General features: G+C 56.9%; 1 protein-coding gene across 11 annotated transcripts in view; it reads right to left on the bottom strand.

Annotated features, from left to right (window-relative positions):
* Positions 1–1,159: 1,159 nt before the first annotated feature.
* Positions 1,160–19,653, bottom strand: part of MROH2A (maestro heat like repeat family member 2A) — a 43,188-nt gene continuing 24,694 nt past the window's right edge. For 4 of the 11 annotated variants that reach the window (XM_087864590.1, XM_087864594.1, XM_045794067.2 and 1 more), the window contains 15 exons: positions 18,792–18,871; positions 17,132–17,240; positions 16,258–16,353; positions 13,889–13,993; positions 12,695–12,818; positions 12,012–12,130; positions 11,037–11,189; positions 10,484–10,638; positions 8,470–8,629; positions 8,200–8,390; positions 7,765–7,902; positions 7,197–7,311; positions 5,971–6,117; positions 5,644–5,826; positions 3,469–5,093 (listed from right to left, as the gene is read on the bottom strand). In XM_087864590.1, coding sequence (XP_087720716.1) covers positions 4,470–5,093; positions 5,644–5,826; positions 5,971–6,117; positions 7,197–7,311; positions 7,765–7,902; positions 8,200–8,390; positions 8,470–8,629; positions 10,484–10,638; positions 11,037–11,189; positions 12,012–12,130; positions 12,695–12,818; positions 13,889–13,993; positions 16,258–16,353; positions 17,132–17,240; positions 18,792–18,871 — 2,499 coding nt within the window. In that variant the 3' untranslated portion in view covers positions 3,469–4,469. The other 7 variants (XM_087864598.1, XM_045794068.2, XM_087864564.1 and 4 more) reach the window with 6 other exon arrangements.

Below are 19,653 nucleotides of genomic sequence, written 5' to 3'. Positions count from 1 at the left end.
GTGCCTGCCGCTAAGGACGCGCGCAGCCGCGGTGCTCGAGTGCGTGCGTGGGCTCACCGGTGGCGGACGTCGTGGATGCGTGTGTCTTCAACTTCCCTGCTTATTGCCAAATCGCTTTCCCAAATGGCTATCGCAGTTGGCGCTCTGTCCAGTCATAGAAGAGGTCCCGTGTCCCGTATTAGTGCCGCCAGTGGGCGCCACTCCCGGGGTGAGGGGGGGCGTGAAACATACTTCAGTGTGCGTTTCTGGGGTACTGGCTTTTCGAGTGTCCTCTCCGGACTCTCATTTGCTTTGTTTCCTACTGATCTGGGTGTATCCTGGGTGACTATCCAGTTATACAAGCCAACCTAGTTTTGTCTAAATTGCCGGTAACTTCTTCCATCTCTGGTGTGTCATTTAACTTTACGGCTTCTTCTCGTACAGAAGTTACAGTTTGTTAACAGAGTCAAGTAGTTTCATCCTTTTATTTTTTCTGGCTTCTGCTCTTCACTTTTTAAAGAAAACCTAGTCTCAGGAGTAGAAATACTTTCGTCCTGCATCTTTGCTTTTCAAATTTAGGTCTACGAACCATCTGGAGATGTTCTGCATGGCTACGAAGGGGTGAAGCTGGTTGTGCGCCGCCGTCGCTCTTTCCTTGGCACCCGCACCCAGTGACATGTCCGTTCCCGCCCGAATCTGTGGTATTCGGGTCTGTCGGCAGCGACACTCCTCAGCGCTTGGCAGGAAGCACCTTCGCTATCCCACGGGAGCCACGAAACAACGGGAAAACCACCGTCCCCGGGAAGCCTTGGGCGCGCGGATGGTCTTTGCCCCGCAGCGCTCTCCCGCCGGCGGGCCCAGGGTGGTGGCTGGCTTTGGCAGTCGGTGCAAAGGCCCGGCAGTCCCACCGTTACTGCTCAGGAGACAACCACAGGCGACCCTGATGCTGGCCTGAGCGTCCGGAAACCTCCCCTGCTCCCCTCCCCTCTCCCCTGCTCTTTCTTGGACACGGCCATCATTTCTCTTTTTTGAGCCTCAGCCCAATTCTGTTCCAGGCCCCGCTGGGTCCCTGTCCCAGCCTGTCCTGTCAGGCCCCGTGACGGGAAGAGTGAGGGCAGGCCTGAGGTAGTGTCACTTCCCCAAGACACCCCCTCCCCACCCCCGTCATCCCCAGGCTGGTGGCCACTCCCCCCACCCCTGCACCCTGGCTGCCGCCCTCCTTGCTAGATACCTACCACAGTCCCCGGCCCAGACCCTCTTTTCCGTCAAGGGTCGGGTCCTGGGGGGCAGAGGCTGGACAGCAGCCCGCCTCCCCTCGCTGCCTGGCACAGCGCCCGGCAGCGGAGTGCACCACGGTGGCTTCAGACCCTCTGGGCTGAGGGGGCCGTTGGACCCTTGCACACTCCGGGGAGGCGGGAATGAAACAGCCCCATTGGGACACAATTCTCCCTCTGCCCCACTGTCTTGGCTCCGGGATGTTGTCACCTCACAGTCAGAAATCTGCACTCCCGATGGCCATGGAGGTTTATTTCAAGGCGAGGAGAGAAAGGGATGCTGATTATTTTAGAACAATGCTTTGCGTAACGAACTAAATTAAAAACGTCTGCGTCGCTGCGGTCGGCGCGGTTGGGCGCTCCGAGGACGCAGTTTACACTTTACATTCGAACCCCCTAGCAAAATCCTCCGGGTGAAGCCAAAAGCGGGTGCTGGCTACACGTATCCAAGATCTTGAGAGTCTCCAGGGCTGCCCTCCGGACCCCAGGATCCGAGTCCAGCTGCAGCTCCTGGAGAGCTGAGAGCGAGCACAGACGGGAGAGAATCAGGCCCCGGCACAGCCGCGCCCTCCGCCCTGGGCAGCTGAGCACGTGGAAGGGCCCCCCGAAGCCGCCCGTGCAGCACGGGGCTCCCGTGGACTGCAGACGGGGAGCCCCTGTGTGTGCAGCCAGAGGACGGCAGGTGCAGCTGTGCGTGCACACACGTCCCCCCATCCGGGCCTTCCATGACTTCTCTCCCAGGGACAGGAAGATCACCCACAGAACCCGAGCGCTGTGTGGATCAGTGGAAGGAATCAGGGTGGAAACATCTCGTCAATATTTGTGACGGGGAGGCAGGCAGAGGGCACAGGGAACGAAAGGACTCCACGCCCAGATAGCTGTCTTCCTGGAAAGCCGTCTGCAGGCTTGTGCCCCGATTACACGGGGAACGGCCGGCTGGCTCTGCCCCGGGGGGTTTCTCTAAGCTCCCCGAACGAGGTTAGTGGGCTCAGGATAACTGAGTCTCTGCCACTTACAGTTCCGTAATGCCGGAAAGTCCAGTTTTCTCAGGCGATGAGCAGACATCTGCTTCATAATAGTTCCTACAATGAGAGCCGGCAAAATGCTCATCGCACAAATAGGGGGCCTGTTTTAGCAGAGAGTCTGTTTTACCTTCCGAGACCTGTTTAGGACTCCGCTGCCCATGCTTGATAGAGAATCAGGCCGGTGGGAAGCAAAGTGGGAGAGGACGCAGAGAAGGGGACTTCCACTGAGTCTGGCCCCTGCCCTGCCGCCTGTCCCTGACCCCAGTCCGGCCCTCCATGTCCCTCCCTCGTCAGGAGACATCCGCTCACTCACCTGCCAGGTTGCAGGCAGCAATTCTGATCCTTGACAAGTTACTATGAACATAGGTCATTGTTTCCAGCAAGAAGCTATAGAGCACGGCAGGCTTTTTCTGAGTCTGCAAGAGACAAAGGATGAACAGAGCCATGGAGGATGAGGTCCTAGAGACTGGCTGCTCACAGAGTGTGTTCCCATCTGTCGGATGCGGAAGGGTCTGCCCAGAGAGGGCAAGTGCCCATCCCAGCATCACACAGCAAATTAGTAGCTGGACAACTTAACGACCTCCAGACCCCTGTTACATTCTGTCTGACCCAGGGAAGAGATTACATTGTCTACAAACTGCATGGCTGTCCAATACCGTGGCCACTGGCCACAGGGGGTCCCTGAGCACTTAAAATGTGACTAGTTTGAATTAAGTATGAAGAGCCTCCTGCGTTTTGATGACAGAAACTCAAAAATGTAAAATATCACGTGAATAATTTGTACGTTGATTACATGTTGAAATGACAATGGTTTGGACCCATCGGGTTGAGTAAGATCTATTCAATTTGGTTTCTCCTCTTTCACTTTTCTTAACGTAGCTACCAGAAAACAGACGGGTATGTGGCTTGCATTCTGGCTCTATTGGACGGTGCTGGTCTTGATGCTTCACGTCCAGAAGGTGAGCACAGAATCGGAAAACTGTGGCAGCTGTGACCCTAAGCCCCAAGCCCCAGAGCAGCCAACCTCCAACAGGCCCATGGCCTTCCACTTCCTCACCAGAATGGAGCACAGCGTTGTCTGGAAAACGGTCATCTCATCGGCCGTACTGCTGTCCCTTCGGCCCCAGCTGCTCTCCAGGGCCTTCCAGCCCCAGAAGTGCACACACTGAAACATGGTAGCCATACAGGCCTGGAGGGACACCAGGCAGAGGATGGAGGAAGGGCATCAGGCGGACCGAGGGGATGCACACGGTCTGGGGGATGGGGTGGGGGATGGCAGGGCTGACGTTCCACCGATAGGCCAGAGGGCAGCCCCGGAAGAGCCTCAGGAAACCCCAGAAGGGTACCTGGGCCTGGAGCCCTGCCAGCCTATATAATGGCTCCAAACGACTTTATGAAAAACCCCTTGGAGGCAGACGCAGCCTGCTTGCCCCTCAGCCAGCACTTCATGCCCTCAGCGGCCCAGCCTGGGACCCGCCCCTCCAGGACATTGAGGTCGGGAGCCTGGCAGGGACTGGTAGGACCAGGGTGAGCTTTCTCATCCCCAGACCCCCTCTGAGCACTGCAGCAACCTGGCCCCCTGGCCTCGGCCTCCAGCCTCCAGTGGGGTTTGGCCACAGGAGGATATGACAGGAGACTGGGGGGCGGGGAGAGGCTGGGCTATCTATTCCCCAGGGACAGGAGTGGCAGCAGTGTGGCTGGGACCAGCCCTGGTGCTTGCCTCCCACGTGGATCTCTGCCCCGGCCCCTCTCGGCTGTTCCTTCATTAAACCCTCTCGGTCAGCTTCCTAGGGGCCCCTTCCCCGAAGCACGCCCCGTAGGACAGTTGCTGATATGACGTGGAAGAACAGTGTGAGCCAGTGATGGATTTGTGAGGAAAGCATCTCTGAGAGGTGACAGTTCATGGTGTCCCCGAGGCAGAGCAGGAGTTGGGAGTGATGCCCTCAACCTACAGGGCTGCCACCCCACCCCATCCGCGTGGACACCTGCAGCCCTCACAAGGGCAGGATTCTTGGGACCCCAGACCCGGAGACCAAGATGCTAGCTGAGCAGGAGGTGCCGAGGACCCCGCAGCTCACTGGGAGGTGGCAGACCGGCCCCTAATCTCAGCCCCCTCCCCACGCCTCTCCCCTGTTCACACAGGAAGACAGACGGGGAGACAGAAGACAGAGGTCAGGGTCAGGGGCAGCCATCAGAGGAGCGGGAGCTGTGGGAGGAGCTCGAAACAGCAGAGGAGCTGGGCTTCTGTAGGCAGGAGAACCGCGGTGTGCAGGGCCAAGCTGGGCACCCCTCCCTCGCTACACCGCAGCCCCAGCCCCGGCCTGCCCCACGGGGAGCCACTGAGGAGGGATTTAAGGTGAGTTTTAAGCGTCACTGAGTCATCGCACCCAAGAGTGATGGCAAGCTGTAGAATCCACTGGAAGAGAAGGGAGACTGGGCAGAGGAGGCCTGCAGGCAGCAACCGGAGAAGGAAGCTACGCTGTGTGCCCCCAAAGAGCGGAGACGCCTCCATAAGCCGGTCTGTGGGTCCTCTGAACAGCCCCCTCCCCAGCCTGGCGTGAGGAACCAGGAGAGGCGGGGGAGGGACGCCCTCGCACATTCTCCTTTTGGGGCCAGCGGTCCCCACACCTCGGGACACGGAGAGGAGGGCGTGTCTTACCTCGGCCGCATCGGAGCAGGGGTCCTGGCAGTGCAGCATGAGAGGGATCCAGGCTTTTTTCACTTCCTCCTTGAAGAAGTGCTTCTTGGAAATCCTGACCACCTTCGCCAGCTTCCCGAACAGGACGAAGGCTTTGAAACGCAGCAGCTCGCTCTCCTGTGGCCAAGATGCACAAACGTGCCCTGAAATTCGGGAAGCAAGAAGCCCAACAAAGCCCTAGCTGCTCTCCGTGGACCCTTTCAGCCGCCATGGCTCCTGCAAAGGCTTCTGGATCGTTCCACCAGGATGGAGGCTCTCCTGCAGGGCTCTGGGGACTGGGCACCACTCTGCTGCCCGTGCCCTTCTCCTTCCCAGAGGAGGGCTGTCAGAAGTGAGGGCACACCACCGCCTAACAGAGGGCCCGCCCCGTGCCGCACAGGTGCCCGAAGAGCAGCTGGAGGCTGCAAGGGATTAGAAGGAGACGCTCCCGCCCTAACAGCGGGGGAGGGGCCCAGAGTCCTAGAGCAAGAGTGTCTGGTGTTCTCCCGCAAGACCCCACGATCGGCTGAGGGATGGTCAGCAAGGCAGACCTGCGGCCCCTCTGTCCCAGAGCCGGTCTCTTCCTTAGGGGAGACGAGGTGCTCAGCCTTTGGCCGAGGAGGCCTTTGGGAAGCACCCGCCCCAACACCGAGGGCCAGGGCCCAGCGAGGCTGTCATCTAGACTCACGTTGTCAAAGAAGGCCCTGCACTGCTCGCAGATCGTGCCGAACGAGGGCCCCAGGTCTCCCTCCCGGAGCTCAGCCAGGATCTTGGCCAGGGCCTCCATGCCCTCGGAGGCCACGCTGGTGTTCATGGGCTCCCTCAGGGAGTCCAGGCACTTCTCCAGCAACAGCTTCCGGTACCGCCTCACCTGGGGCGGGGGGGTGGGGGGACAGTGAAGAGCTGCAGTCCCCACCTGGTTCACCTCCCCGCTTGACCAAAACATGCCAGCCCTGGACCCTCAGCCCACTGGGCCCTGCGCGCCGGGCCCCGGGGCTCAGGGTCGGCGCAGCACCTTCTTGGGGGCACCGAGGGCCATGTTGCCGAGGGCGCGCAGGGAGAGCACCCTCAAGGCCTCGTCCTCCTGGTCCGCGCCCTTCTCCAGCATCGACACGGTGGGCTTCAGCAGCTCCTCCTGGTACAGCGCCGGGTCGCTCATGAACTAGGAAAGAGCACTTTTTGACAATTACGCCCCTTTCTCAGCCACTAGACTGGACGTGTGACTAGACACAGTGCACAGAGCGGCCTCTGGCACTGGGAGAGGACCTGGAGCCCCCGCTCCCCAGGACCAGCCCTTGGCTCCTGCCTGGCCAGTCTCTTATAACCGCCCTGAGCCTTGCGGGCTTCCCCACCTGCAAGAAGGGGCTGACGCCAGAGCCTGCGTCACGGGGCCGGTGTGAGGCCTTGTAGGGCAATCTGTGGGACAAGGCTCGTGAGTGTGACCTACAGGAATACGGTCATCCACCGAACTCGACAAAGCAGCTCCCGCGTGCAGGGGCCCGGCCCACTGGGTCTCAGCAGGAGCAGGAACCTCCCTGCTCCGGGACTCGCAGAGTCACAACCGGCTCAGCATTGAAAGCGTCAGGACCTCAGGCCAAGGGGGACGCCCCTGGCTTGGGGTGTGTGTGCACGTGTGTGTGTGTGTGTGTGTGCACAGGTATGCGCATTTCAAATAGACCCAAAGAAAACTAAACACCGAATTGGTGACCCCAAAATGGGAAATTTACTATCCAGTCCTTTACAGAAAATGTTTGCCGACCCCACACCAGGTGGATGTTGGGCTCCTAAGGCATATCGGGAATCATGCAGCCAACACAATTTCTCCTAAAGATTTTTCTGGCAAGTTCCCTCAGGACCCTGTAAGAGCCTCAACTGCTCGGGAGGGTCTCAGGCCCCAGCGGCCGTCGGCCCCCCTTCCCTGGCCTTCTTTCCTGCCTGGTAAAGACCCGTTGGCCCCTCGAGGCCTTTCCCAGCATCATCAATCCCCGTGAGAGTCAAGATGCCCTCTTCCGGGCCCCTGGGTGTTGCCGGAACTCAGAACAGCACACCTACTCAGCTGTGCACCCCAGGTCTCGGGATCCCTTTCCCCATGGTGCACACCCCGAATCACTCGTGTCCCCTGGGGGGTGGGGCAGTCGTCTGCCCCTTGACTGAGATGCCTCTCAGAGCCAGAGCAGGGAGTTGGGGGGAACCAGCAGCCCCCACCCCAGCTCACCCAGCCCCCTGCGCCCCGAGCCTCACCTCCACGCAGACTGCCGTGCTGCTGACGCGGCAGCTGAGGATGTCGGAGTCCATGCCTCTGAGCACCAGCTCCAACAGCCGCTGCCTGTACCCCTCCATGCTCCGCATGCACAGCCTGCAGGGAGGATGCAGCCGAGGGGCGGGGGGGCCTCTCAGCCGCTGCCCTGCAGAGCACCTGGGGGTGCGCACCTGGGGGCACATCCCTTAACCTCTCTGGGCCTCTCCCTCATCTCCAGGGGGGTTTGGTCAGGGTGTGGCCAGAGTACCTACTTTTCATTATTTTTTATAAAAAGGGACCAGAATGAGAGCCACTCTTGAATGACCAGGACCCAGGAGTGGCTCTCTGTCCTGGCCCAGCTTGGAAGCCTCGTCTGGCCCTGAGTGAGCCCAGGAAGGGTTGGAATAAAAGATTCCCTTTGCCCTACACGCTGCCATCCCGGCGTCTGGAACATGGGTCAGCGTGGCGACCCCTCAAAAGCCAGGCATTCAGCCGTGACCTAGACCTTCCAGCAAGAAGACGACAGCCCTGCAAGCCCCGCTGCCCAGGCCGGGGAGGCCGGGTGCCCACCTGGCGAGCAGGCCCACGCCTTGCAGGAACGTGGAGCTGCCCTGCAGGAGGGCCCAGACGTTCTGCTCCTCCAGGCTCTGAACCAGCTGCTTGTTGCTCAGCCTTCCGAACAAAAGCTGCAGGGACTTGATCGTGATCCTGGAAGGAGGTGGAACGATAGCCCGACCAAGCTGCCCCACTGGGGGTCCCCGTGCCTGCTGGGCCTAGCTCAAAGGGCTAAGGGCGATCACATGAGAAAGTGGGTCTGCACACGAGGAAAACCACACCGTGCTGGGCTCATGTGAGGGAGGGTTGCAAGATCTGCTTCCAGAAACTTCTCTCCACTGGGAGAGGACCTCTTGGTGGAGGTGACTCTTGGGATCCTCGACTTCGAAGAGGCAGCACCCAGCTGAGACCCACTGCCCTGCACCCGATGCCCCCCACCCTCAAGAGCACCTCTGCAAATTGATCTCCTCGGGCAGCGCCCCTGTGTGGACCAGCCTCCACGTCTTCAGGACGGGCGACGCGGCCTCTGGCCCCCGGACGCTGAGCTGCAGCAGGAGCGCGTACGTGAGGTCCGGGAAGAGCTCCAGCAGCTTGTCGTCCACAGCCGTCTTCTGGACCAGAAGGTGAATGGTGCACAGGGTCTGCAGGGAGAAGGGCTGAGGTGTCAGGGCTCCTGCTCGGAGCCCCCAGGGAGCCCTGGGGCCTGGCCCTGGGACTCACCATCAGGGGATCCACCGCGGCCTGGCGCCAGATGTCAGCTTTGGACGTGGCGTGGGCCCTGGGGGTGAAGCTCGACTGCAGGCGGCCCATCAGCCCGCGGAGCATCGTCCGGGCGAAGGGCACGTTCTCTGCCACAGCCAGCCACACTTCCGTCAGGTGGCTAACCAAAGACAGGAGACGAGGACTGTGGGTCTCCCCCCTTGGGCCCTGGCAGGTAAGAGCCCCTGTGGACCCCAGGCCGCCCCCTGAATAGGGGTTGGACTCCGGAGGCTGAACCTCAGGGAGGTGGAGCGCGTTGTAATTAGAGCCCGGGTCTGTGACCCGTGCTCAGCTCCCTTCCTCTGCCCGGCGCCCTCGGACGCTGCGGCCACACTGCTAAGTGACCTTAGAGGTCCCCACCCGGCCTCCTATCTGATGACTTCACAGGTACATCCAGCAACAGCTGCTACGTCCCCAGTTTGTCAGGCTGGTCCTGAGCCGCTGGCGGATCACTCGGCCCTCCTCCTCCCAACACAGGCTTGAGAAGACGCTTTCAGCTCCACAGCCCACAGAAGGGGAAGGGGCCCGCAGAGTCAGGGGCCAGACGACAGTTTGAAGCGGCTCCCCATCCCCATGGCCAAGCCCTGGCTCTGCTGAGAAGGGAAGGTCCCCGGGACAGTGACTTCACGGGCCCCGTGTGCACAGGTTCAGGGAATGGGGGTTGGGGGGCTCTAAAGCGCTAAAGAGCCAAGTCCCCCAAGAGCAAATCGAGCAAGGAGAGGTGCATCTGGCCTATGGGAATCCACAAAACCAAACGCACAAGTGCGGGCAGGTGAGTTTGGGGGGACACGCAGCAGGGTGCCTGGTGGTAGGAACTGAAGGGAGGGGTGGGCCCTCGAGCTCACCAGCAACCGCTTCTCATAAAGAAGCCACTGGGGTGTAAGGAAACAAGAAAGCAGGACCTCAGCCTGCACCAGCAAGAAACAACCACGTGAGCCTGAGGGAGCCGAGGCCCTGTCCCCGCAGTCCCCAGACCCTTGGCCACGGACACTGTGAGGCGAGGACAGGGCTTACTCTGAGCTTCTAAGGTTGGGGCAATGCGATACACAGCCAGAGCTGACCCATGCAGTGAAAGCCAGCGCCACCCGGCCACCGAGAGGCCACGCTGCACACTGTCCCCCACCCCAGCACCGCTCCGAGAGCCACTAACCCCCACCAAATCAAGCAATCCGCACTGTCCTCCCATCTGATGAGAAGCAGCCCCACGGCCGAGCCAGGCCTGTGTTTCACACGGCGGAGGCCTCTCTGATCGTGTCACAGCATGCTGAGTGACATCCGCCACCGCTCCCTCCCCCAGCAGTCTCAAGGCTGTCCTTGGCTCTGCAGCCTCGGCTGATCTGGGGACAGCTGCCCACCCCTTTCTGTGCCCTCCCCAGTGAGTCCTGGTACCATCCCAAACCCGCTCCCCCAGTCCGGTGAGATCCTGCTGGCTGCCTGTGTGACATGGTGACAGAGACTCGGGGACTCAGCAGTCTGCAGATAACCCCAAGAAGCAGGGGGGCGGGCTGCTTTAACGGGAGGCCCCCTGAGGGGAACCCGGACTCCCCCTCTCAGGGCCGCATTTGGAAGGAGAGAAGGACAGAGTGGAGCTTGTCCAGGGGCCTTGGTGACTGCGTCCTCGGGTGTATCCCAGGGAAGCCCAAACTTGGAGGGGGCCCAGAGCTCTGTCCTCTGCAGGGAATGAAAGGGCTGCCGTGGACGGAGCCCAGGGGGGATGACCAGGACACGTGAGAAGCTACGGGATCCGGACTCCAGCTCCAGGGGACGGAACTGTGACACGGAGGCTCTGGGTCCGTGGTTCCCTCTGGCTCCGAGGCTGTACCTTCCGCGGGGATGCAGGGAGAGCGTTTGCCCCAGCCCAGCTTCAGACCCGGTGCTGCTCGAGCGCCCTGTCCTCCAGGACACGTCCGTGGCGGTGAGGGGGGCCTGGTCTGGGCCGCAAAGGGGGCTGTGGCTCCCGGTCCAGGGCACCCACCTCTCCATGGGCAGGGGCTGCCTCAGGAGCGCCGTGAGGACGGTCTCCTGGTGGTAGTGCGCCAGCAGGAGGATGCCCTCGATGAGGGGGCGCCGCGCCTCCCAGTGATCCACCACGGGCAGCTGGGCCAGGATGGCGCCCAGGATCTCGGCCACCTGGGGAGGGGCGGGCATCACCGGCACGGCCTGGGCACCCATGGCCCTCTGCCTCGCCCCGGCACACCCCTCCCCCAGGGACTCTTGCCCAACTGGATGAAGGGGAGGTGACACCACCAGCACATCCTTTAGCCTCTCCCTGGATCGATCAGGTTTTCTGTGTGGGAAGCTGTACGCTCCAGGAGAGTGAGCCACGGGCCTCTAGTCCACTGTCCACTTACTAATTGGGCTACCTTCAACATGTTTCTTTCCCATTCTAGAACTCTACTTCCTCCTCCGAACAAGCAAAGGTTTGGGGAGCCCTTCTCAGCAAGCAGAGCTGAGCCCTTGCTCGTCTCTCTAGCCTGGGGACACTGGACGGCCCCAGGCCCTAAGTGGCCCAGCCACGGCTCTGCCACCTTGTCCTCCAGCTCCTTGGCCCGCATCTGGAGGAAGGTGACTATCCAGGTGACGGAGGCCTTGTCATGCTGTAGGTCCATGGCCCCGATGTTCTCACAGAGCTTCTGCATGAGTGAGACCACCTCATCGCAGTTAAATTGCACACAAGCCACCTAGGAGCAGAGCAGACCACTCCTGGGGTCCAACTCCCTGCCCCCACCTGTCACCACTGACGTCTCCCCCTCTTCTGCCCGATACCACGGCCCCAGCCCAGGCCCCCATCCTCTGTCAAACCACTGCTGGGACCTCCCCCCACCCCCAGCATCTCACCGGCCTGCTCGGAATGTCCCTCCTCTACCCGAAAGACTCAAAGCTCAGCCCAGCTTTCCAAGGCTTCTGGCATGGGCCCCCAACTTCTCCCGCACCTCACTTACCTGACACCGTCCACCCCACTTGAACCCCGCTCAGGAAGCTCCACCCGAAAGTTCCCCATCCTGTCTCTACTGGCCTGCAGCCTTCACTCAGGGTGCGCCCTGAGCCCTGACGCCCTGCAAACTCCTCCTGCCACCCCAAGCCCCCTGCTCCAGAAAGGCACTCAGCCCCCCGAGGCTGAAGTGACTCGGCCCCTCTGCAGAGCGCGGGTGGCTCTGGGCCTTCAGCCGTCAGCGTGCCCGTATGCTGACACCTCCATGCAGGGCCCCGTGTTTAATTCTCTCTGGGGCCCTCCACCCCCCGTGCAGCACACTGTAGGGACAGAGACAAGGTAGGCGGGCCTATTAAGTACCTACTATGTGCCAGGCACCGCAGTGGGGATCTTATATATTGCAGGCCATTTAGGTACAGAGAGCATGAGTTGGACCAAAAGCCACGGGAACTGCGACCTCTGGAGGAAGAGGAAGGCTGCCTGGCCAGGCTGAGCAAGGCCCCACGCCCCAGAGATGGTCCAGGCACTGGAGTCCCACGCAGAAGCCCACACCACCTTCCCCACTTGTCACCTTGGCGATTCTGGAAGATGCACTAAAAATCTTCTCCACGTCCAAGCCCTGGAGATCCTCCTTGCATTTTGCACGTTCCAGCTCCTTGGAGGGGCCCCATGAGGAGCAGGTCTGGCTTGCTGTTGAGAATACAATTTTAGACATGATCAGAAGGACAAAGGGCCCATGCACAGGCCACATGACGGTGGCTCCCTGGCTCCGGTGGGCCTGGACCATCCTTCGGTGTCTGGACATTCCATCCCTCTTGCCTTTGCTCTCAATGTCCTGTCCCCCCAAACCACCTCTACACACAGCTCAGATGCCTGCTTTCCAGGAAGCCACCAGCCACCAAGCCAGAGGCAAAGTCTCCCCCTTTGAAGGTCACCACCCCGCATTTGCCCCTGAGCTCATCTCTGGTCACTTCTGCGGTGTCCTTCGTGTCTGTGAGCTGATCTTTTCCCAGTGAGGCCCCTTAGTACCCAGGACATGCCCTCAACGAGTTGTACCAAACCAGTGAGGCTCTCCTTCTAGAAATGTCCATGGCTTCTGAGTGAGCTCTGCACCCTCGCCACCATCTCTGCTGGTCACCCTTGTTTGTCTATACAGAGAAGCCATGCTCTCTACAGGATAGCCCCACCGCTGACACCCCTGCTGTCAGACCTCCCTCCCAACCTCAATGTTCTGATGTCTTGCCCTCCCCATACCATGAAGATCCAGCAGGCTAGACAGGACGCCCATCGAAGCCAGGCGGGTTCTTCTGTGGGAGTCACAGGTACAAGGGGCGATGAGTCCGACCAGCGTGCCAAACTGCCCCAGCTTCAGGGGGATCTGCGGGACAGGAGACCTCAAGGCTCACACCCTCTGTCCACTCACACACACCTGGTGCTGCCCAGGGGCAATGTAACAGGCAGCCAGAAAGAGTAAGCCTTGCTGGAAAGCACCCCAGTGGGGCCCCTGGAGGCTCGGCAGCCAAGATCCGGGGTGTCTGGCTCGGGACTTGCCCCTCTGGCCACAGGCCCAGGCTATATATTAAGGTACCTGTGTTGTGCCTGTAACTGAGCCCTGGGTTCAAATCTGGCCTCCCCCACTCACTAGTTATGTGACCTGGGAAGGGTGCCGAGCCTTGCATCCTTGGGTCCCTCATCTGTAAAGGGGAGATAATCACGGTGCTTCCTCTTCCAGGAGATGCTGAGAATTGTATCAGAGAATCCAGACGATGCATTCTGCGCAGCGTCTGGTCCCAAACCTAGCATGAGGCTGGGCTCTGGCCTCGTTTTGCTGGGCCCGGGCCTCCACCCAAATGCTGTTCCCAGACCACCAAGGGTGCTGCTCCCCTTGTTCTCCCCACGCCCCAGGCCCTGCGCCCCAGGAACACCATCCTCCCGACCCCAAGACCAAGCAGTCACAGAGCATGAGGCCAACAATCGTACAAAGAGAGGTCTCATTGAGTCAGGCTAGGGAGTTAATCAACAAAAACACCTCATGGCTTTTCAGATTTCGTGATGTTTGTGGCACTTGCCATATTCTGTAAAATTTGTAATTTCATAGTGGTTTATTTTCTAATTCTAAGTAGATATTCACTTTCCTAACCAAAGTGATACTCATAAGTGTGTGTTCTTTCTCTTAAAGAGGGCCCTCACTGCTGTATGAGCCTCCGCTCCCACCAAACCAGGATCCATGCTGAGCCATGGCCCCCCCGCCTCGGCACCCCCAGAGCCTCAGGGCTAGCTCCCGTGGGGCCTCCTCTGCCACTCCCAAATGAGACAGCCTCTTCCCAAGGGCCTCTTCAGGGAGCAGAACTTGATTTCAAAAGCGTTCCCTCTTCTCACGAAGAGAGACAGGCCCTTTTCTGTGGGTGCCGGAGCAGCGGGCTGGGGGTCGGGCGCTCGGGGACTCACGCGGACGCCGACACTCTGCACGTAGATGTGCATGAGATGGAGATGGAGGCTCATGGCCTTCTCCCGCTCCCCTTCTTTCTCCGACAAGATCCACTTTTCCAGGAGCTATGGGTAGAGCCCAGAACACACATGTTTGTGCACAGTTGCACGTTGGGGCCATTAAAACCCCAAGGCCAGCCTTTCCTGGCCAGCGATTGCCCACCTTGTCTCTCCACTCAGAGTCTGACTTTCAGAGATATTGGGTGGCTCTGGTCCCTTCTGGTTCTCTTTCCAGACACCCCCATGAGGGAGATGAGGCCACGGGAAGAGTGGGTGTCCCCACTATCCTCACCAAGATGGCGCTTGGCTGATGTGTTTGGCCCCAGTCCAAATGTGTGCCTTCAGGTCAAAGTCCAAGAGTGTAGCCTGCCTTGCACTCCAGGGCCTACACGTTCACACACACAGTAACAGAGCTTAACAATACATGAAGCAAAACTACTACAACTGAAGGAGAAAGAAACAAATCCACAGAGAGAGTCAGAGATTTCAGTACCTCATTCTTAGAAACTGATGGAACAAGAAGACAGAAAATCAGGAAGGACAGGGAAAACTTGAACAACACTACCAACCAGCTTTCCCTGATATCTAGGAACACTCCACCGGACACAGTACTCAGGTACACACAGAACACTGTCCAAGAGAGACCATACTGTGCACCAAAGTAAGTCTGGGTTGATTTAAAAGGATTCAAAGTGTGTCCTCAGACCACAGTGGGTTTAAACTGGGAATCAAAAACAGGAAGATCTCTGGAAAATCTTCAAACGTTTGGGAAGTTCTAAATAACCCATGGGTCAAAGAAGAAATCAGAAGAGAAAATAAAATGTATTTTTGAACTGAAACAAAATGAGAACACAACATATGAATATTTTTAGGATACAGCAGCAAAAAACAGTCAGTAGACTCATACAATCTGCTCCTGATCACAAGACTTATTATAATGTTACAGTAATCAAGACAGGATGACATTGGTGTAAAGAGAGACAAATACATCAATGGAGTAGAAGAGGTGCCAGAGACAGACCCACACATACATGGTCAGTTGATTTTTGATAAAGATGCAAAGATAATTCAATGGAGAAAAGTCTTTCCAACAAATGGTGCTGGAACAACTGTGCACAAACAAATGAACTTTGATCCATACCTCACACCATATACAAAACTTAACTCAACAGAAGGGGGAATGAACCACGAGAGACTATGGACTCTGGGAAACAAACTGAGGGCTTCAGAGGGGGGTGGGGGATTAGGATAGGCCAGTGATGGGTATTAAGTAGGGCACATGTTGCATGGAGCACTGGGTGTTATATGCAAACAATGAATCATGGAACACTACATCAAAAACTAAGGATGTACTGTATGGTGACTAACATAACATAATAAAAATTAAAAAAAAAAAACTCAAAATATATCCTAGACTTCCTTGTGAAACCTGAAACTACAACCTCCTAAGAGAAAATCTTTGTGACCTTAGGTCAGGCCGATTTCTTAGACAGAACGTCAAAACCATGATCCCTAAAAGAAAACAAATGGTAAATTAGACTTCATCAACATTTTAAAACTTCTGTTCTTCAAAAGACACTGTGAAATCAATGAAAACGCAAGTCACAGACTGGGGAAAATATTTGTAAATCACATATCTGATCAGGACTTGTATTCAGAATACATAAAACCTCTGAAAACTCAATAATAAGAATGCAAACAATCCAATTAAAGAAAAACTAGCCAATACCTTTCAAAAATGCCAAGATTATGGAAAACAAAGGAAGACTGATGAATTGTTCCAGATTAAAGGAGATTAAAGAGACTTGGCAAGTAAATGTTCTGTGTAACCTAGTTTAGATCCTGGATCAGGGAAAACAGCTATAAAGGATATTATTGGGACAATTCATGAAATTTTAATATTGGCCATAGATTAGAATATAGCATTGTATCAGCATTACAATTCTTGATTTTGATCATCGTGCTGTTGTTACATAAGAAGGTGTTCTCGTTCTTGATGTCTGCGACGGACTTCCCGTGGTTCAAAAAGTGTGTGTGTGTGTGTGTGTGTGTGTGTGTGTGTGTGTGTATTAAACAAGAAAGAGAAGGGAAGAGGAAGAAAATACAAGAAAATGTGACAAACTATTAAGAACTGTGAATCTGGGTGAAGGGTATACAGGAGTTCTTTGTACTCTTCTTGTAACTTTCCAACAAATCTGAAATCTTACCAAAATAAAATTACTGAAGCAATCTTAACACATACCCCTGTTTTCCATAGACCCTGGCCCTCAGGCCAGCTTTCTGGGAGGGGTGGCCATCCCTGACTCCTGGCCCTCCGCCAAGGAACTCACGTGTACCATCTCCTGAAGCCCCTTGGGGTCCAGCTGCCTCTGCATAAGGCTCTCCATCAGCTGCTCCAGGGCATGCTTCGCATTTGCATACAGGGTCTACGGCCAAGAGAGGAGAGCACCGGGCTGCAATGGGGGGTGCACAGCCACCCACCGGGACTCTGCAAGGATGCATGCCAGGGTTGAGAAGTATGACTTGGTCTGAAATTCACCCCTTTACTTCTGCTCAGACTGGGTCATTTATACGTTTAGTTTCATGTGACATGTGAGACAACCTCTGAAGAATCCATTTTATAAAGGAGGAAACTGAACCCCCACAGCCCAGTTCTGACTCCTCATCCAGGACCAGGACCTTAAGGTAGAGATGGCTACCTGTCCATAAAAGATCTGTCGTCCTCCTCCACATTGTTGCTGGGAAGCAGCCATCCAGTCAGGAACTACATTTCCCAGCACCCCTTGCATCTAGGCATGCCATATGACTGAGTTCTGGCCAATGAAAGGTAGGCAGAGTGGCTCATAAATCCTCCATACTCTTTCTCTTCCTCTCCAGGCTGGATGTCAGTACCCACAAGGGACCTTAGGCCATGCACTGAAGATAGCGGTCCCCAAATAACTGCATGCAGCAGCTCCATCTCCACCCCCACTGCCAACTGGATTTTAGTGAGAAATAAACTTTCTTCTTGTTAGATCATGGAGATTTCAGGGTTTAGCTGTTACAGCAGCTAGCATTACCTTACACTAACTAATAGGGCCTACTGCACTTTACTGCCTTTAACCACTCCCAGGTGGTTCAGGATAGTGCACTCTCAGCACTGCTCAAGTTGTTGTAAACTTCCAAGTCCTGACCCAGAAAATGAGGTGGCCCAGAGGGACCTACCTGAATGGACTCGTTGTCCTCCGCTGGGGGTTGGAGAGAAATTACAGAACGAATACTGATATCCATCAGCTCATTGTTTTCCTCTGTGGAGTAGAAAGGCTTCAGATTGCTAAGGAAAGAAGAAGTGACAAGAGGAGTGGTCAGAGGGGAGTTGAGACCCTGCCACCCCACCGCCCAGTCCAGGGTGCAGAGGCATATCACAGAATGAGGGAGAGGCCATCTTCCCTGACTGGGAGTGCAAGCATGCATCCTTCCCCAGGGTCCCTGGGTCCACCCAGCCACCAGTATCCAGTGACTGTGTCTGTGATTGATGGGGAGACCCGGGGCCCAAGGCCAGCTCTCCTACTTACTACCTGTCCTGAGCCTGTCCCTCTCCTGCTCAGAAACCGTCCGTTGCTCCTCCCTGGCCATAACCATAGACTCTGCCACCCAGGCTGGCCCTGGCCCAAGGGTTTTCAAGTGTAAAACATTCACCAGCAGGACCAGTACCACCTTGGAGCTTCTTAGAAATGTAAACTCTCTGGCCTTATCTCAGAGCTACTGAATCAAAAACTCTGAATGGAACCCAGCCATGTGAGTGTTAGTGAACTCTCAGGGGTGGTAGCTGGCTGCTTGATGCGTGCTGACTCATTCTTCTTCTATCCCTTCAGCAATAGTTCTCAAGTTTTGGTGTATACTGGGATCACCGAGAAAAGCTCCAAAGTGCCCAAGGCCACGTCCAGAGTGCCCAAGGGCCAGACTCCAGAGATCCTTATGTAAAGGTTTCAGGTAGAGCCAGGGTATCAGTCCTGCCCCCCAAAGAGGTCCTGTATTTTGCCCTGCCGGGAGCTTCCGGCTCCTACCCCAATCCTGCTATTTTGTGTCAGATGCCAGCACCTTCTGATCACCCCTGTCGTATTGACAAAATTGTATCTTGTTAGTAGCCCCCCCTTTCTCTGGTCTTGGATTTTTGTTCTTGTTACTCACCCACAAACACTCAGCTCTGACCTATAATTCCTTCTGTATGCGTTCATCTTACCTCTGAGTCCCCAAAGAGATGTTTGTGAAATTTACTTAAAATCTGCCAATGCGCTGCCTCTTAAGGCAACGGGGGGGGGGTGTGTGGAATGCAACAGGTAGTTCTGCTCTGAGCCTAAATAACGCATCTGCCCCTGCAGGTGCAGAATTCCCGGAGACCACCCAACCACTTCAATACTCATGTTACATAACTTCTTTCCCCTTCCCTCTTCCCCAGTGAATGGACAGCTCCAGGAAAGGGTATTATATTACTTTGTATTAACTGTATCAGGACCATATTAATCAATAAATTCCGTGACCCCACCGAACCCAACTCCCTGCTATCCCACTCAGTGTTGTTGTGTGATTTCTTGCTCAAAATAACCGCTATGGACCAAAGAACAGCCCATCCACCTGCCAGTCACCTCCCAACCCAGGAGAAGAGCCCAACTTGAACTATTGTTGAGAATTAGGGAAAAGACCTGGTGGAAACAGACCCCATTTCCTAGGGCAACCCACTGCCCCATAAGCTGCCCCCCAAGACCCCTGCTACAGAGGCAGGGAGGCAAAGTAGGTGCAACCCTCCAAGGAGCACTGAGGGGTGGTCTCTGACTTTGCCCCTCCCCTCGGAGACACTTGGGGCCAGGACAGGGGCCCAGCTCACCTCAGGTGCGAGAGGGCCTCCATCGCCGTGGTCCGCACGGGAGAAACCAGGCTGTCGGTGGGTTCTGCCTTGATGGTGGCCTGCCCAGCACAGCAGGGCAGTGAACGAGCCATCCAGAGCCCACCGGTGAGGACAGTGAGTTGTCCTTAGGGCCTGGCACTGTACGGGTGCAGACACCCCATACCACATTCTCTCTTTTTAGGATCACCTGGCTTTTAGCATTTTAAGTCAGGTAGCAAAATCTGGTGTGGGAAGGAATGGGGCTCCAGACAGGCGGGGGGCTTCTCGCTCAGGCCTGCCACCTTCTTGCTGTGTGTCCTTGGGCAAATGGCTTCCCTGACCGAGCCATCATGTGTAAAACAAGGCCTGATTCACGGGGCTGTGCTCAGCTAGCGTGAAATGGCACATGGATAGCTTCTGACCCAGAGCAGGAGTGTGCCCTCCCTTCTCGGGGCCTCCTGTCCGACCTGCACCTCACTTCCCCGGGTCGGCTTCTGACGCAGGGGGAGCGCTTTCCAGGGGCCACGGCATTGGAAGGAAGTGGGAGGTCCGGGGCTGAAGGGCAGTGGCAGCCCGCAACTCTACCCGCCTCTGCCACGGCTTCTTGCCCTTAGGCAGCTGACTTTTTCTAGAACTTACTGCAGCTCTGTGCAAAAAGAGCTGTGAGACCTGCCTGCAGGCGAACCTGCCCCCCTAGATCCCCCCTATGGAGAAACACGGGGGCTACAGAGGGAGAGACCCACTGGAACTCTGTCCCCCAGCCCTGAACCAGCCACTTCCAGGCACCACCAGATTCCTGGCCATCACACCCTTTGTCAGATAGACAATCTCATACTCAGAACTCCTACAGTTGGATCGAAGC

The sequence above is a fragment of the Ursus americanus genome, chromosome 1, assembly GCF_024610735.1.
Source record: "Ursus americanus isolate L20-20 chromosome 1, mUrsAme1.1.p, whole genome shotgun sequence".
Lineage (NCBI taxonomy): Eukaryota > Metazoa > Chordata > Mammalia > Carnivora > Ursidae > Ursus > Ursus americanus.
The sequence above is the reverse complement of the archived record's forward strand: the minus strand, read 5'-3'. Positions and strand labels throughout refer to the sequence as shown.